Source organism: Lutjanus erythropterus, chromosome 10 (assembly GCF_056507025.1).
Source record: "Lutjanus erythropterus isolate fLutEry1 chromosome 10, fLutEry1.hap2, whole genome shotgun sequence".
NCBI classification, from domain to species: Eukaryota; Metazoa; Chordata; class Actinopteri; order Lutjaniformes; family Lutjanidae; genus Lutjanus; species Lutjanus erythropterus.
In genome coordinates this window covers 30322005-30339220 of record NC_139326.1, presented here as the reverse complement: position 1 = coordinate 30339220, position 17216 = coordinate 30322005, and the positions used below count along the sequence as shown (strand labels likewise).

Sequence of the window (17216 nt, the reverse complement as noted above, 5' to 3'; positions counted from 1 at the left end):
AACTCATTAGAATTTGGTGGTCAGGGTCAGTGTGACCTCATAAAACATTTTTTGGCCGTAATATAAGAATTAATATGTTAATTACGACAAAATTTCACACAACTGTCTGACAGGGTAAAATGATGAAGTGATGAGATTTAATATTTAATATCCAAAAGGTCAAAAGTCAACATCACTGTGACATCATAATATTCAGCTCTCTATCAGTCCTCTGTGCTCCTCTGTAAAAATAGTCTTTCAGCGAAGACAGCATGTTTCTCACTGGAATAATGCATGACAATATTACCTTTTATTAAATTCCATCTGAAACTGTAATTTAACTAGTTAAAGAAAACATCAAAATCCTCTGATGTTAGATTCTGAAATGTGAGGATTTTCTGGTGTCTTTAGTCTTCTTTGACAGTTAACTGAATATGTTCAGATTATGAACAAAACAAGACATTAGAGGGTGTTACATTGAGCTTTGGGAGTGAGCTTTGAGTGATCAACATTTTCCACAATTATACGGCACAAACAAGCAAGCACTGGTTTTTTATATATTATGCTCCATGGATGCTAATTTTGTGTGCGCGCTAATGTAAGTGTGACATCAGATCCTGACTCACTGCGTTGTTGCAGTCCGTCAGGTTTTGGCGCTTTCTTCAACCCATAGGGTGTGAAAGTATGCAGCGTTTCCCTCACCTTGAAGTATTCTCGGTTTAGAATTCTCATCCAGCTCCATAAATGACAGTATCAGTAAATCAGCTTTTTAGAAATATTGGTTTGTAATGTTTTTCAGCCTTTTATATCTAAAAAAATAACACATTTCTGACTCAAACGTAGCTGTCATACAGAACACACTCTGTATCTCTCTCACACACTCACTTTGACTCTTTCTCTCTCCCTCCGCCTCCTTCCCTCCCTGCTTTTTTCTGCTTTATGCGCCCTCCATTAGGGAGGCTGTCAGTACGCCTTGGTGCGACTATAGATCGTCACGTCAAAACAGCCCTGAAACCTGTCACCCCCCTCTCCCTCTGAGAGCAGGGCCTCTGTGAAAGCTATTATACGTTTCTCTGTTCAACTGATTAGCCAGTACTCTCATTATTACTGATACCGGTCCTGCCTTTGAAATGGCTCGACTTCGATAGGATTAACTCCTTTGTAATTCATATCCAGAGGCCTCCTAATTTCAACCAGAGAACAATAATAAGATTGCTGTTTGTTTATTTATTTATTTCCTTTGCTGAGTTCATTTTCAGTATCTACGTTTCCTAGGTTGGGGCTAGCCTTACATGGTTGAGCAGATGATGTAGTATACAATCCAAAGCCGCGCCTGTTTACTTGACATTGTCGAATTTTCTGCTCATGGCTGTTCATTTGTCAGTTTGACTTAAGAGGGCATGATAGTCTCACCCTTGAGACTTCTTCTTGTTGCTTATCACTTAAAATGAAATAAGAGTCCTGTCAAAGCAACAGTTTACCTGTCAACAGTAAGATATGACTGTAAAAAGACCAGAATAGAAATTGCATCGAGAGACAGGAAGCCTGAAAAGACGACTCATGGGAGCAAATTTGTATTGGTTCTTCTGTCGACAGTTTTTTACAAACTTTGGACTGACCACAAACCACCGGGCATTCTTTCCACATCGCTCTTTTTAATTCAACACGTGCCGAGCTTCAGCCAAGTTCTCATTAATATCCGATGGGAGACTTCTTAAGTTTTCCCATCCAATCTCAATCCACAAAGTTTTGACAGCCTCTGAGCAGTTGTACAACTCGATGTTTAAAAGATGAGACAGCTATTGGCAGGACCCTGAGTTATGAAACCAATAACCCTGCGTCAAGGCCACCGTCATTTACATTTGGCCCCACGCTGCACGTTAGTCCCAGAAAGATTTCAGATGGCAGTAATGTGGTACCATGTTGTGGGCACTGCCAGTGAGGTAATGTATTGCTGTGTCATATACATTTGGTTGTAATAACTTCAAAACTGTGGTTATCACCAGTGGTCCTCAAGAGATAAATTAGAAGCAGAATAAATTGGAAAAAAGGGTGAAAAACACAGTCATAGAAGAAAAAGTGCTCCAACTGAGTTATTAATCATTACCAACACAACTTTGAGGGTGTTTTTTTCCAGTGATTGAAAATTTCTTTTGTTTGGTAAATCCCCCAAAGCGTGTATTCACTAGCGGCTGCACAGCTTCCCAGAGTTCACTACACCCAAATATTAAAGAGACAACAATGGTAATGATGAATGGGGCGCTGCACACACAGCAAGAATGTATGCGCTTTGTGACAATGAATATGAATTTTCCTGCAAATTAGTGTTTGGCGCTTGAGAGCCTTTGCTTTATTGACCCTAGCACACGGTAGAGCGCACGCCACAAGCTTTGATTTTCAGCAGGAATGCTGAACTGCTGAACGGCAACATGTGGAAACTTTTACAAATTAGACCACTGTTCAGAGCGATCAGAGGACCTGAGTACAACAAAGAAAGCAACAAAACCATCAGCAAATACATATTAATTGATACAAACTATGCAAAAAGTGATGCATTCGTACATGATTGAAAGCAGTCCTTGCTGTCCAGTTCTTTTGGAAAAGACAACTTGCAATATTGAATGAAGTAACTCTCTCCTGGTGGAGCACTGTGAGCACTTAGAAAGGCCAGAGAGCCTTATGTTTTATGTAGGGTTCAGCTACACATACACAATTAGCTGCCGATAAATGCAGTCTCAGAATTTGTCTTATACACACAGATACACCTTGAGAATAAGAATAAATGCTCCTGTAATGAATCGCTATTAAGAATTTAACTGATTAGAGAAGTATTAAATGGATAATTAATCAATAGCCTAGACTTGTCAGTAATTGCACCTAATTTGATGTAGTTTTGTCTGGCGGGGGGATTTGTTGAATAAAGAAAATGAGAACAAAACAAGAAAGGGTTATGAAAAGCGTTATTTTTCATCTCTAAGGCACAAATCTTGAGGGGATCATGCGATTGGTCTTGTGTCTGTACATGTGCAGCTATTTGATCTTTTGTCCGCAGCTAATCTCTCATACTACTGACCCAATCATCTTAAAAGAAATTATGCACATTTATGACTGTATACTCACAGACCTCTAGTGGTTACAGTTTTGAAAAACCCATATAAATCCATATGTAAAACCTAGAACGACTGCTGACTCCTCACTCCTCTTAACTTGTCAGTAGAGGCCACAAGTCATCAACTGCTGGACTAAAACAAGGTTTACCTCCTAGCAGTGTTGGGGAGTAATTTATCACAAAATACATACAGCTGTAATCTGTTAAAGTTATGGAAAAAAAAATCTAATTAAGTTACAGTCTTTCCTGGTTGGATTGCAGAGATCCACATTCTACCATGGCTGAATATGTATTTATTTATCTTAAAGTAATGTTGGATACAAACAAATGATGTGTGATAGCTGTCTGCAGTGTCCACAGCCTGTTATAGCTCTGGCCCCTATATTTCACCTTCTGTTATGTCAAGGATAAGCAGCACCAATGGCTGAAGGTCAGTTATTAATTATCCAGTATAGCCTGTGCATCGTACCCAGTGGAGCAGGAAACATATATGCAGTCACTCAAGCAAACATTGTTTTGCACTGTGTTACTACAGTAGGCTACAATACTGATCATTGGCCATATAATTTCAAAACTGAGCTATTTGGCCTGTTTAATGTTTTAAATGTGCATAATAATGTCCACTTATCCTTCTGTTATATTTATTTAAAAGGGAACTCATATTTCTAATAGTAAATGACCTGCTGGTTTTCTGTTTTGCATTTTGGAATCGCTGGTATCATAATTTTTTGTTTCAAATTCAAGTTACTCCACTCAGAGTTCAGCCAAGCCACATCTGGTTGAGCAATCCCCTCTTCCTTCCCTCTTGTGTATATGTGTGAGTGTGCCAGATTATCTCTGTATTTGTGTGTACTGGCATGCATTGCTTCCTGTGCATATAGGTGATAGCGCTCTATCTCCCAGCTAGTCTGTGCTCGCCTCTTAGTGTGGTGAGGATGAAGTGTTGCCGTCCTGGAGGGGGAATATTCAATGAGTTTTAGACGCTGCCTTGGGCTGCCCTCCAGACCACAGAGACCAGCAGCAGTAATCACTGAGAGCCGTCCTCTCCCTGCTCTCCTGTCAGGCTCACTTTTGCCTGTCAAACAGTTGTACTTATACACAGTGTCACAGGATCCAACTCCATATAATTTATTAATTTATACTTTGTCACTGGAAATATGCTCAAATGCACAGGCAATATCAGGCGTGGAAAGTAACAAAGCACAAATACTTTGTTACTGTAGTTAGTATTCATTTTTATAACAATTTTATACTTTTACTCCCATCAGTTTGAACACAAATACCTATACTTTCTGCTTCTTACTTTTTCAAAACAGGTTTGTTACTTTAGTTTTTATGCATTTAATGGGTATTATTGATTATTTTGCATCATTGTGTGCCACCCTCCCAAATATAGAAAATATGATTCTGGGGCAACCCTATAGCTCAGTTGGTAGGGATTGCGCCCCATATACTGAGGCTATTAGTCCTCTGCAGCGGCCGCTGGTTTGACTCCTGCCTGTGGCACATTTGCTGCGTGTCATCCCCTCTCTCTCTACCCCACTTCCTGTCATATCTTTAGCTGTCACTATGAAAATAAAGGCAAAATCCAAAAGAAAAAATCTTCAAAAAAAATATTCTTTGTTGTATTCATCAGAGCATATCATGCACAACAGACAAAGCAAGATGAAAATGCTGTAAAAGATGTAGCAGGATGAGAATGATATAAAAGACATGATGTATCATGACAAAAACAATGTAAAAGACATAACAGGATGAAAATGCTGTAAAGGTGTAACAAGACAAGAACAACGTACAAGACGTAACAAAACAAAAGCAACATAAAAAAAAAACTTAATAAGCTGACAAAGATGTAACCAGACAAAAATGATGTAATGCGACAAAGAAGACATAACAAGACAAAAAATTTCAAAGTCAAAATAAAGATGTAAGAAGACAAAACAGACAGACAGGGTGATTTGACGGAGTAGAAAAGGTGAGGTTCAGTTAGTTTTGCACAAACACAGCTCATCGAAATGTGCTTCAGAGAACTACTTTTTACTTTAAAATCATGACTACATTTCAGAGCCTGTACTTTTTACTTTTACTTGAATAAAGAAATTGAATCAGTACTTTTACTTTAACCAGAGTCTTTTTTACACAATTATTCTACTTAAGTAAAGAATGCATGTACTTTTGCCACCTCTTGGCTGTCTGCACATTTGATTTGTTTAGTTGCTCTTCAATCACTGACTGGGTAAAGTCATGTAATAATGTCACTGTGTGTCACTGTTGGCATGGCAATATTCATTTTATTCATGCACAGACTGAAAGATGATGTGGTACACCAGAATGAATCAATTACCTAGAACGTTGTGTACTTGTATGCACAGTAAATGAGAAAGTAAAACATGAAGCTCATTATCAGTGTCTCACCGTGTGAAACCACTGTTTTAATAGCGGCATAAACTGAATTTCTTAACAGTGTTTTCCTCTTTTTCCATGCAGGTCCTTGCCATCCAAACCCCTGCCACAACAGAGGAACATGTGAGATCAGTGAGACCTACAGGGGAGACACCTTTATTGGTTATGTCTGCAAGTGTCCACCAGGCTTCAGTGGAGTTCACTGCCAACATAGTAAGTTGGACCATCTCTTCCTTTTTCTCTAGAAAGCCCTTACGCGATTAAATTCTCTTCAAACAGGATCTTAAGTCAAATATTTTTGTAAGGTTTTGGAAAACCTCTGTGTCTCCTTTTCCGTATTTCCATGAAGTGTGATTTGTTTTTATCTCAGAGGTTCTCCAACACAAATAATGACCTTGAGCAGTGAATAAATGTTGAACAGCTGACAGGAAGTAAATCGCTGTTGAAAGGACGAGTTCAGCAAAATGATAGTGGGTTTGCTCGTGAAAAGAAATGCTGAACTTGCTTTCTTTTGTCGAGTATGCTCTTAATAAAGGTTAGTGTCAGAGGGTTTTTGCTGCCTATGAGATAATACTGCACATTAGACCAGGAGCATTGTTCTCAACCTCAGTACAATTTATGCTCCATCTTTATACAGACTTTCTGAACTCTTAAGCCTCAAATTCCCTGAAACTGGGCACAAGGATAATCACCAATGCAAATGTGAGGCACAAGTGCATGTGGGCGCGACCAGCACCAGCAGTTATAAAAAAAAATGGACATGTATATCTGAGAAAAATGCCCTTTTTTTTACATTAAAATGTTTTTAGGAGCATGTTTGAGTGTATTGGTTATCTGTGGTACGAGAAGGATTGCAAGCAAGTGAAAACCATTTTGTGTCCATTTTACGATGGAGTCGCCCTCTAGCTCCATGCTCTCGTCGGTACTGTACGTGCCCTGGTCGCAACAAACCAAGATGGCAGCCCTCATAAGGCTTCAAAACTTTAGTCCACAAACAGATGGGTGTAGTCACTGTTGGCTTACACTTGAGAAATACACAAGCACAGCATCAAACCTTGATATCTTGCCTTGAAAACCTTCTGCATTTTGAAAAGATTCCAGGATTTTAAAATAGCAAGTAGCTTTGTCTGTAAGTGCTAAATCCAGCTAAATCCTGCAGTATGATAGAGTATATAGGCCAAGTCCTGTGTCTGCCCTGCCTGTGTGTGCTTGCCAGAGCATCACATTAGCCTGCACAACACAGTTGTCCTTCATCGCAGGTGTGCTTGTAAGTAATGGATTTAATGTATCACGGCACAAACTGCGTGGTGAGATGGATCATTATTGGTCTGAGAGAGACAGGGGGATGGACACTCGGAGAGAAAGAGAGATGTTAGCCAATACCTCCAGAAACCATTTATATCTGTCTCATAATTCTACCACACTTTCACCAAGGTTAGACAAAGACAGCAATACAGAGGTAAACTGAAAAGAAGAAATGAGTGTTTCATTTTGGGACAGTCAGTCAGCGTCAGTCATCATTTGTTCCTGCATCATTGATTTTTTTTTCCCTATTTCATTAAAATGCACAAAACATAAAAGGAAATGAAGCGAGTCACTATATCAACGGTATGTCATTGTGTTTATTTTCAGCCAGAATTGTGAGCAATTGGCTAGCATTCATGTCATAATTCAGTTATTGTTTCCTATTAAGCCCTTAGGGTGGTGAGAAACTGATTTGATATGGGCTGAATACACATTAATGTCTGCCAATTTTCCTCACGGTCATTACTGTTGAATGGAAGAGAGTGGGTGCGACAGTGAGAGAGAGAAAGAGAGGAACAGTTTCGTATCAGAAGATATTAATAATCAAATCTAGCGTCTGGATAATTCCTTCAATTAAATGATAAAGGCATATAAATAATTGTCCCTTTAGAATGACAGCTTAGCTGGCTTTGTCATGGTATGGTGTTGGCTTGTAATGGATGAAAAGCTTAATGAAAAGGATACAAACTGTTGGCTGAGAATTCTGTAGGATACGAGAAACAACACAAAAACAGGGGGCGTTTTTGTCTCGCTGAACAATCTGTCTTAATGTGTCTGTGTTGTTGTTTTAATGAATATCAACCAATTTAATGGGGAGATAATGATGACAGCTCAAACTGCTGATGACAGTTTAAACTAGCATTTGTCAGAGCGACAGAATGGATGTCTGCTGCTCGGGAAGAAAATCTATTCATTGTATAAATCCTTGAAGGAACATACTTTCACTTATAGAAGGGGTTTTTTTTTTTCAGTTGGATTCAAGATTGTAGGATTACCCTTTATCTCAAGTGATATCTGCAGTAATCCAGTGTTTTAAATCAGTATTTGGCCAGCTCAGTGTATGGCTTTCTATACATGGTGTATTATACAGATGTAATATAATGTATGTGTAGGCCAGCCTCGGCTTTTCACTCTTACTATCTCTTTGCTCCGTCAGACCCAAATCCAATTTCACACCTTTGAACGTTATCCTAAATGCATGCACTACATATCTTGCTTATTAGACCGGTTTTATGAAGCATAGACAGGAATGATGTCGCACATGGACGGCTAAGATAAGTACAAGCTATTTCAGACTCCTTTGATGGGCAGATACTGTACTGTATGTACTCAATGCTGTTGACTTCTTCATATATTTTTTTTTAGAACACAGCCATCAGTGAGTCAACTTGAGGTGTTGAGATTTCTGTATTCAGGGCAGACATCAGACAATCACAGCTGAAGGTGATGGCAGAGAGAAGTCACAGCAGGCATTAAAGTGAAAGTTTAATGAGTTTGATTTCACTCGGTCACTTTAATCTCACAGTGTCTTCTTTCTTGTAGGGCTGCACAGTTGATATTAAATATTAATGTCAATTATGATTTTGGTTTCTCTTAATTATGTGAACACTGTCAACTGCAATATTGACTATTAAAATGCTTACGTAAAACTTTGCTGCATATCAAATCATGTGCTTTCTAAGCTAACAGCCCTGTGCAAAGCGGGTGGTGCAGCTACAGTTCAGAGTAGTATTGCATCATTGTCCATCGTTTAGAAATATTTCGGATTAAAGGAAATCAATCATGAACCTTCTGAATTCAAGTTTCTCTCTTCTGCCAAACTAAGATGAGCTTTAATTGCTTAACATTTAATTATCAAATACACTTCATTCAAACTCAACCGACAGAAACGGAATGTGAGTCACCAAAACCATTTTGGTTAGTCCTTCCACTGTTATAACAATCACCACCTCTGGTTAGTTAAAATAAATCCATAATTCTCTGCCTTAGATATGAAAGTCTATTTTCCTCTTACTCATCCTCTGGCTCAGAGGGTGTGTGCTTTACCCCTGGATGAGAGAGCCTCGCGGAACAATGTCTGTGACTCATGCACACCATTAAATTCGCAAAATAAAATACACAAAGCGGCAGAAAAAAAAACAAAACAAAAAAAAAGTGACTCAGCTAATTGGCTGTAGACAATATATTTATCGAGTTGCCCAACCCTGTGTAGCACAACATGAAAGCAGCACTCTATTGACTTAATTTTGCTTTAAAAGTTTGGGTACAATTTTATTTACACTTTGCATATGCACTCTGAATAAGGTCTTATTTTGATGCACAGATGTGTACAGTAGTAGAAATATAGCCCAATATGGCAGATTCAAATACAGAATATTTTGTCCCTAAAATCAATAAATATTAGGATAGATAATGGTGATCGCAATATTGATGAAAATAATCCTGATTGGCATTTTGGCCACAATGATGCAGCCCTAGTTTCTAGTTTATAAAATATTGCTTTGTGTCTTTTGCATTTTGCAATGAAGGACCAGTGTGCAGGATTTAATGGCATCTAGCAATGAACTTGCAGATTGCAATACTTCATCGCACTCTCCCCTTCCACCTGTGTAAGAGCACCATGGTGGCCTTAAAACTTACACAAAATGCAAAAGTCCATGTGTAGAGGCATGTTTGGTCTGTCTGGTCTGCCACATGTTGGCCTCAGTGAAGGAAGACCCGCACCCTCTGTTGCTATAAATGGCTCATTCAAAGGCTACAAAAACACAACGGTTCTTATTTTCAGGTAATAATGCACTAATGAAAACTAACTTATGAATAATACATTTTACCATATTCTAAATCTTCATAAATCTTAAATACTGGACCTGTTGTTGTGCTGTGCTTGTGCTGAATTCCCACAGTCACATAACATTGATTTTAGGCTCTGCTTTTTAAATGGTCAGACAAAACAGCTGAATGCTGTTTTTAACCACCATCTTAGAAAACCAGGGTTAATTTTGGGTTTGTGTCACTGCTTTTATTAGTAGAGCTCTTATTATCACGAAGTCATTCATCTCCTCAATAGTGTGGTGTCACATCCCTGAGAGAACAAGTGCCACGTTATTGGGCAAGTAGCCAAACATTATAATGAACTGTCACAGCGTGGAGATTGGGACTGATTGCCTCAGTCATCATGAGGTTGCAGATCATTTTTAGGGCACACATTCTCAGTCTATCAAGGACAAATGAAGTATAAACTGTGGGGATTTTTATTGAAGGTATTTTATTTTTCTGCACAGAAATTTGTTGTAATGTCTCGCCATAAACAGCCTTGTGTAACAAGCCCACCTTGTGGGGAGGTTCAATTTGACGCAGTAAAAGTAAGTCATGACTTGGAAAGTTAGCTTCAGATGAAGATATGTTGCCCTCTTTTTTCTTTGAGGAATGAAGCTTGATCACTCTCTTTTCTTTACTCTCTTTAATGGTTTTGTCTTACTCCTCTCACTTCATCCACCTGTATGTGGATCTCACTGCATATCGCAGTGAAAATGAATAGCTAACAGAGAAAGTGTTTCCAGACAGTATGTCAGTGTTTGGGTCGGTGGTTATTTATGCAGAAATATATACAGGCACTGGAAAAGGACAAAAATAATTAAAGAAGTATGCAATATAATTACTGTACTAAATCATAAAATGACCATGATATGTAATCTGGGCCTGTCACAATCGAAATATTAAATTAAAAATCAATCGAAATGAGCTTTCAATTTTAAGAATTGAATCAAAAGGCAGAATCTGCCATTCTCCCAGCATTTATTTTTCTCTTCCTCCCTACTTGCGGCATCTGGCACGTGTCAGAATTATATAACAGCGCTTCAAAGCCGACACTGCACAGCTTACCGGCCATTATATCACACTTCATACATGTAGATCGGCGATAAGAATCAGCTTTTTAAAGAACGACTTGACAATGTAAATGACAGGTACGAGGCCATAAAACCAATCATCTTTTGTTCGGAACAAATCAAAACTCAAGTCTGACAGTGGTATAACCATCAGAAATAAAATTAAAAATGTTAACATGGAAAAATACTGCAACCTGCCTGCAGAAGAGGGGCTGAGGGGAAACAACTTACTTTAACATAGATTGCATATTAAATTGGGATTCAACCTATTTAATATAGACTCTACGGCTTTAACTCGCTATTTAGATTGCAATGCTCATATTTGAACACAAGGGTCTTACATATTCCTCCTTTAACAAGTTAATTTGGCCAAATTAGTCTCTTAGATGTCTGGTGTTCACTTTCTAACTCGCTCTGTTTCCATCCTTTTATAGCCTGCGAGTTCTCCGAGATTCCATCTTGCTCTTTAATCAATACGCGTCTTTGCCTTTCTTTCTGAAACACAGCAGCAGGGCAGGATTGATTGAGGCTAAATGTAGGATGTGTGAGATTTTTTTTTTTTTTTTAAAGCATGACCCTGTATTTGATCATGTATTGACAGTTGCTATCATGCTGTATTAGCTGTGCTGCCTCCACAGCTTCTTGCCACAGGATAATCAGCCAGTGTTTATGGCTGTGGCCTGATGTGAAGCCGCAAGGAGCCATTACTGTTAGTCAATTCACCTGGGACAGATCATAGACCGCCTTTCATCAGCACCAGAGAAAGACAGAGACTCCATAAGGATTTACTCTGTGCTTACTCTTTGGTGCCACATTTAGGACTGCAAGATAGTGACCAGTTTCATGTGTTTTGCAGCTGGTGGTGCTTATATTTCCTCCTCTTGTTTATTTTTTTCTTCTCTAATGTTTCACCAGGCCCTCTGACTCCCGCCTTCACACAGATTTTTTATGGATAGTGAGCAAGAGAAATAGAGATCTGACTTATTTTCCTCCTTCATCTGCTTGTTGTGCTCAATTTACTGCTTAAGAGCAAGATGATAGCACAGACAATAGCGCTATAGCCTGAGGCGGCATGAATGAGTATCAAAAGGACAGTGGTTATGTACATCTTAACCCTTAAACATTTGACTACAACAATAGACTCTATTTGTCAGACACGCTGCAGCGGCAGACAGCTCCTCCATGTAACCCTTCCTCCCCCGCGAACACCCACCACTGCACTTTACTGGCACACCTCGGAGTGGTTACCTGCGCCTCTTCAAGCGAAAAATGACTTGCCCTTCTCAAACCTGCCACTGCTTCACAGGAGGTGACTTTGGAGCGGTGGAGATGCAGTATGCGGTGATGGCTCTTGTTAGCCAGCATACCTTCCACTCCTCCCATGGAGGCAACGGAGACATGACAGCGGGTGGGGTGGAGGGAGATTGGTGGGCTTGTGGTTTTTTCCCTCCCTCTCACCATGATCGAGGCAGTTGTTATCTCCCTCTGACTGTGAGGCTGCACTGTTAAAGTCACTCTAGCAAAGATCACCATGAAGCATGAAAATGTCCTTCGCCTTTTCTTAAATGTTAATGGCATTTCACCAAGCCTTAAAAAATCCCAAATCTTTTCAGTTAGTAATGGTAATTTCATTTTCTAACAGACGATATAGTGTAGATAGAACAATATATGTATGTGCTTTAAACCAGGGGTGTCAAATGCAAGTTCATCTTGGGCTACGTCAGCATTAAGGTTGTCCTCAAAGGACCGGTTATAAATGTAAGACTATGTAAATGTGTCTACTGGTTGCCGCTGCATTTGATTATTATGGATTCCAGTGATAACTTAATAATTAACAACTAGCTCTGAATGCAGAAGTCTCTGAGAAAAAGTGGCAAGCAGACATTTAAGTGCACTAATATACAGTTTATTTAAAATGTAAAACTCTTTTAAGTAATAAAATCAAAATAAAAACATTGTTTCAGTATATATTTGCTTAAAAATGATCTGACAGCATTTTACCTGCCAGCTATGATTAATGTTAAGAGCTACAGCTACTTGACTAGAGTGCTGCTGGAAATTCCTAAATGATATTGAGATGTTATCTAGAGCTCATATACTGACATAATGGCAGTGACATAAAATGAGGTGCCCAGCCAGATTTGTGGGCCTTGAGTTTCACATGTGCTTGAAAAATTGATCTCAAAACATAACAGTAATTCAAGCTGCTTAATGGTTAAATTAATAGCAACACTTTATTTGAAAGGATGTACATATGACTGTCATGACTCCTATCATAAACATAAAGGGAGTCTTCGTAAGTGTCAATCTGTCAATTTTGTCATTTCACTGTAAAGTTGACTTGTTCGAGATGTCTTTGCTATGACAACTTGATGATGTCATTGAAATTAAAAGCACTAGGACACATAATAATACACAAACACTGGTGAGTTGAAGATAGAAGACAAAAACAGCAGAGTGTCTCTCTCTGTGAGAGAAGGGCTCACAGTGTTTTGTACCTTTTCAACAGGACACTAAGTCAATACTTCCAAGTACAGAAAGCAAACTAATTCCAGCAAGGCTCAGAGGTTAAGACCTATTTGTCACCTACTGGACACAAGAGGCCACAGCAGGTGGTTACAAAAAAAAAAAAAAAAAAAGAGTTTTCTCTTAGCAGAGATGTGCACCATCTGTGAAGTGGAGTCAACTGAGTCTTCTGAGATATTTTTTTTAACTGACTCAGTTACAGAAGCACGCAGAAACAAACATGAAGTGAATAAATTATACATTTTAGTATTTCATGCTAATTTACCTTAACAATGTCCTACCAAGCCAACTAATGCCAGCTTCAGTTAACAGCAAATAGTAATGAGCCAACTTAAGCGACAAGTAAACTAACTAATCACTATCTGTCCATCAGATACTCCACTCTGTCATCAAACTGTCCTTATAACTTTCTATGACTTTTTTATGACAAGTCCAAATAGTACCACCATAGGTTGAAAATTGGAAAAGGAAAATATTCATGACAATTATAACAGTCTTATGACAGTCAGTGTCAAAACCAACCACATGTGACAGTATGATGTCATGTTAAAACAAAAAGCTAAACTGTTTCTGTACGTTTGATAATGTCAAGCTGTCATTAATGTCAAGTTGTCATAACAAAGACATAATTGGCTTGACTGATGTCAATCTTTCATAGTAAAGACATTTTTGTTTGGGTTAATGTCAAGTTATAACAAATTCATTATTATCTTGATTAATGTCAAGTTGTCATTAACAAAGACATCACAAACAGCTTTGCATTAAAAATGAAAACTTAATGAAAGCAGTCATATATTTTGTTATGACATGGTTATGACTGTCTTATGCACAGCCCTTCAAAGAATGTGTTGTTGTTGTTGATCATGTACCAAGATCAGTAATTTGCCAGACCTATAAATATGCCACAAGTTTCCAGCTCATCCACAATGTTAGCACCATCACTCCTGGAGCTGCTCCTCTGACAGAGCACACAGTCCACAAACACGAGGACTAAATGAGTGTTTGTTTGCTCCTTCTGTTCATTGTTATTTTGTAGAAATGATAACGGTTCTAGACCAAGAAATGGACCAATATTTCCAACAAATGATCTTGCAAATTGCCACCGTGCCCACAAAATCAGCCTCCTATTCCTCTCATCGGTGAAACTCCACAAAGTGCTGTTGCTATTTTGTTTATAGCTCCGGGGGAAAGTTGTTCATGTGCAGAAATCCACTAACTGTCTTAGATCATATGAAAAGTATAGCTGAATTTTGTTTTAGGGCGGATTTTCTCTCCGAGCTTTAAAAAATTACGTTCGCGGGGCAGGCTTAGCTAACTGGATTAAGATTGATTTAAGTGCAACTATAAGTTAAGTGAAAAAGTTTGTTAAAGAAGAACTTTCTCCATGGTAAACAGGCGGAAGGAGTACTTTGTCCACAGAAAGTTAACCTATTTTCAGAATAAACAGAGGCATCAGTTTAGTCACAGTGCCTGAGGTCTGTTCTTGTAGGTATAAATCTGTCTCTTCTTAACAGCCTCTGGGTTACAAGAGTTGGGAAGATTTACTGAAATTATGCAACTGTGCACACCAGTTTTATTTTTATATGCATAAATTAGCATGAATAACTTTTAGCACCAGTTTGTTTTCTCGGAATAAATTATAAATTTAGGACTTTCAGTCTCCTTCTGCTCCTTTTCCATTCTTCTTTGGGTCACAAACACCTAACTGGTGATTGTGTTGCATTATTTCTAGAGATGTACCGATCCACCTAAAAAAAAAAAACAAAAACATTTATTTGCACTGTAAAGCAGGGCAGCAGAAATACTGCAAGAAGAGAAAGAAAAGAGACAAATTGTGCAGGTGAGATTTAAAAACTTATAGAAGGAATGTCACCTGACTTAGCATTACACATAAGCGAATACAAGAGACTTGTCAACTGATGCCATACTGATACCAGTGCCGCTTTTTTTAGTATGTTTATAGTTATTAATTAGGATTATTTGTTATTATTGTTATTGTTATTATTAGTAATAGTAGTAGAAGTAGTAGTGAGATTACATGAGGCTGAAACTGAACTTCAGTCGAGAAAGCTTGTGTAGTTTATGTAGTGTAGCTTGTGTAATGCCTTTTCAACCATTGTCGGGTGCTGTAGGAGTCTGGCTTGTGACATTTACATGTGCAGCTGATCGGCTGAGAGATGGCCCTCATTTGCATAATTATTATTTATTATCCCATGATGCATTGCTAGGAGTTTGAATTTGCTACTTCATCTTCCAAAACACAAATCTTGTGGTTTGTGTTGATTGTCTTTTTTGTGCTGGTTTATTGTTACACCTGTGAAAGTGAATTGCCATTAAATACTATATGTATAGTATACCATTTATTAGCATTGTATTTGTGTCACCCCCCCCCCCCCCCCCCCCCGCCCCTTTGTGTTCCTGGGTCGGTCAGAATTTCTCGGAAGATGACTGAGTTGTCTCCAGTTGTCAGATGGTGTACATTCTTTTAAGAGGCTCCTGAAATGAATACATCTTATTTTTGTAGCCACCTGCTGTGACATCTTGTATCATCCCAGAGATGGACAAATAGATCTTAACCTCTGACCATCGCTAGAATTATGTTGCACACTGCTATTAGAAGTATTGGTTTACTGTCCTGCCATAAAACTGTAAAGCCCTTTGAGTTCTTCTGTCACAGAGACACTTTGTTCAAATCAGGATTCTGTCTCTAAATATATAAATATAAATTTAATCTTCAACCCATGATTGTTAATGTAGTTTTTTTGTGTCTTGAGTGCTCAGAATTTCCATGACACACCATGAGTGAGGCAGCTAGTACATATTTTCACTTCAGCTGTATTTTTGGTCATTTGGAACACGTGTCTGCTGTATTACATACAAATGCAGAATAGAGGTGAACAGAGCTACATAGCCCCCTATTTATAAGGCATGGATAACAGCAATTCATGTGGGTACTTTGCTCCTGTGTCACTCTTTTTTGGTGAAAACAACCGCGCTAATTTGCAGTTTAAACGCACAAACAAGAAACTTATCTTGTCACAGTAAAAACTTAAGTTTCACCGTCACTAAACCTCTTTTCTGATTCACTTCCACCTACAGACACAATTGGCACCGCTAACATTATTAACAAACCTCTGATTAACTAACACAGATACTGACTGGTCGCTTTTACATTGCTTGTTTTCACCTAAAGGGAGACATGGTTGTGGGACCTGTTGTCTAGCTGCTCTCATCCATAGTGTAGTGTTACAAAAAGAAACATGGCAAACACGTAGTGTTGTGGAATTTAGATAGGAATGCAGATCACTGTCACGAGTCCCAAGCTCGATATGCTTAGATATATGTAGTGGTTCCATCTCTAATTACTTCAAACGAAGTCTGTAGTAGCAGCATATCAGTTCAGCACCATTTCATAGCCTTTTCAAGAGTTCAGTGTATAGTATTTTGTGAAATTCTTCAAAAACCTCACTTTGTTTATCTTGTGAGTATAGATTCACTGCTGCTACAGTTTCCCAAGGTCATCATCGTATCTAAAAATGTGCACCCACTACCTGAAGTGGCTTTGCAGCTATTGTGAACGCTGGCAGCCTCAAGGCTCTCCCCACTGCTCCATTACTGTGATGTAGAGCTGTGTGGAGGACACGGCCATTTCCAGACAGGCTCTCAACATTACATTCACAATCCCACAGCCCACCCACCGCTCTCGGTCTGTGGCTGGAAAGCTGCATTTACGGGAGGAGATGAGCGTGGAGGATCCTGGGGGAAGGGTCCATAGTCCACCAAACATCCAAAAAGAGCGACCACAATCACACAGCCAAAACCGTCAGACGCCGATGATCAACTACTCATGGAGAGACGGCGAGCGTGTGTGCATGCTCTCTTTCAGTCTCGCAGGAGTCTCTGCAGATCAAAATGGAAAGATGGATATGCTTGCGGGCCAGCAGCCCTGTTGTTTTAGCTCACTGCACATTTGGTGTTGCTTTATTCAAAGCGTCGCACATTTGTGT

The 17216-nt window shown here is 38.9% G+C and overlaps 1 protein-coding gene across 2 annotated transcripts in view; it reads left to right on the top strand.

Annotated features, from left to right (window-relative positions):
* Positions 1–17216, top strand: part of edil3a (EGF like and discoidin domains 3a) — a 165976-nt gene that overhangs the window by 49986 nt on the left and 98774 nt on the right. For both annotated transcript variants that reach the window (XM_084729008.1, XM_084729007.1), the window contains exon 3: positions 5576–5704. In XM_084729008.1, coding sequence (XP_084585134.1) covers positions 5576–5704 — 129 coding nt within the window. The remainder of the gene's footprint in view (positions 1–5575; positions 5705–17216) is intronic.